Source organism: Helobdella robusta (genome assembly GCF_000326865.2).
Source record: "Helobdella robusta unplaced genomic scaffold HELROscaffold_96, whole genome shotgun sequence".
In the NCBI taxonomy this organism is placed as follows: domain Eukaryota; kingdom Metazoa; phylum Annelida; class Clitellata; order Rhynchobdellida; family Glossiphoniidae; genus Helobdella; species Helobdella robusta.
In genome coordinates this window covers 31,862-33,157 of record NW_008705547.1, presented here as the reverse complement: position 1 = coordinate 33,157, position 1,296 = coordinate 31,862, and the positions used below count along the sequence as shown (strand labels likewise).

Below are 1,296 nucleotides of genomic sequence, written 5' to 3'. Positions count from 1 at the left end.
AAAAATCTCAAAACTGTTATGAGTAAATGAATTTTCTCATACCTTCGAAATACGTTCAGTTGCTTCAAGAACGTTCACCCACATTCACAACGGTCTGCTGTTTCAGATTGATTCAGCACAAAACTTTTTTTCTTTTCCGTGTAAACCATTGAACGCTGTGGCAAGAAATTTAATTACAACCTTTGAAACCTACACCAACTGTTCGTACTGCAAAGTCAATCGCAACCATTGCTGCTTCAACTAATGTGGCTACGACAAAATTCAACTTATTAAATGTTGTAATTGAATGATCGTTAATTGATTCATCTGTTGGAAGAGCTTTTTAAAATTGCGGGGCCGTCGTCAGAACCACAATTCTGAACGATAAGTACATCGCAAACCTAAAGGTTTTCCTACCTGAGGGTCTCGCCTAAGTTGAGATTGTTGACGCCGGCTTTTTGGAGCACGCGCTGACACTCAACGACACAATCCTACGGCCAATACCAATAAAAAATGCCAGTTAAATACTAAATCTAAAGTACAATCAAAGGAACGTACGAATTTATATACGAACTCTATGAAGAACTTTCGAAGTAAAACCGTACGACTGAACGTTAATAATAGTTAATACAATGATTGTTTGATTTGATACGTTGCACAATTAAATGAAGCGGATCAAAAATTTGAAAATTTTTTTATAAAATAAAAAATGCTATTTTGAAAATACAATGTTTTTATTTAGCGGAGTTCTAAAATTTTTAAGAATATAATGAATTGTATCTCAAAATATGTGATTGTAGAATGGTACTAAACACACGTGAAACAAAAATTTTAATATCAGAAAATCTTCTTAAATTTATAATTAAATACGGAGGCCAAAGCGTTTTTCCAATTTACGAGTTGCTCTTCAAACTTTACTAACTATAAGGGTGTCAATTTTTACTTGTGAGCGATCATTCAGTAAGTTGAAATTAATACTAAATTACTTAAGAGCTACAATGAGTCAATAGCGGTTGTGCAACTTGGCATTGCCGTGTATTGAAGAAAATGAAATGAATGGTTGAAATTTTGAAGATACAATCAACCAGCCAGAAAAGTTGACATCTAATGAAGTTTGCCACCTTTTTTACAATTCATTTTTTAAACAAATAGAATTGAAATATGATTTTGTTACCAATTTTTGAAAATTTACTTTTTCGTATGACCAGATTAAATGTATTGTTGTAATTGGTTTTTTATTGTTAGCATGTTTGTCGCAATGTTGAGAAATTGAACTTAGTTTTGAATTAAGAATTTGAATATTTTTGATTAAGTAGC

The 1,296-nt window shown here is 31.9% G+C and overlaps 1 protein-coding gene across 1 annotated transcript in view; it reads left to right on the top strand.

Annotated features, from left to right (window-relative positions):
- The window catches only part of HELRODRAFT_182951 (hypothetical protein), a gene marked incomplete at both ends in the record, with an annotated part of 5,426 nt that extends 5,182 nt beyond the window's left edge, over window positions 1–244 (top strand). The window contains one exon of the mRNA XM_009033669.1: window positions 107–244. Coding sequence (XP_009031917.1) covers window positions 107–244 — 138 coding nt within the window. The remainder of the gene's footprint in view (window positions 1–106) is intronic.
- Window positions 245–1,296: the final 1,052 nt, after the last annotated feature.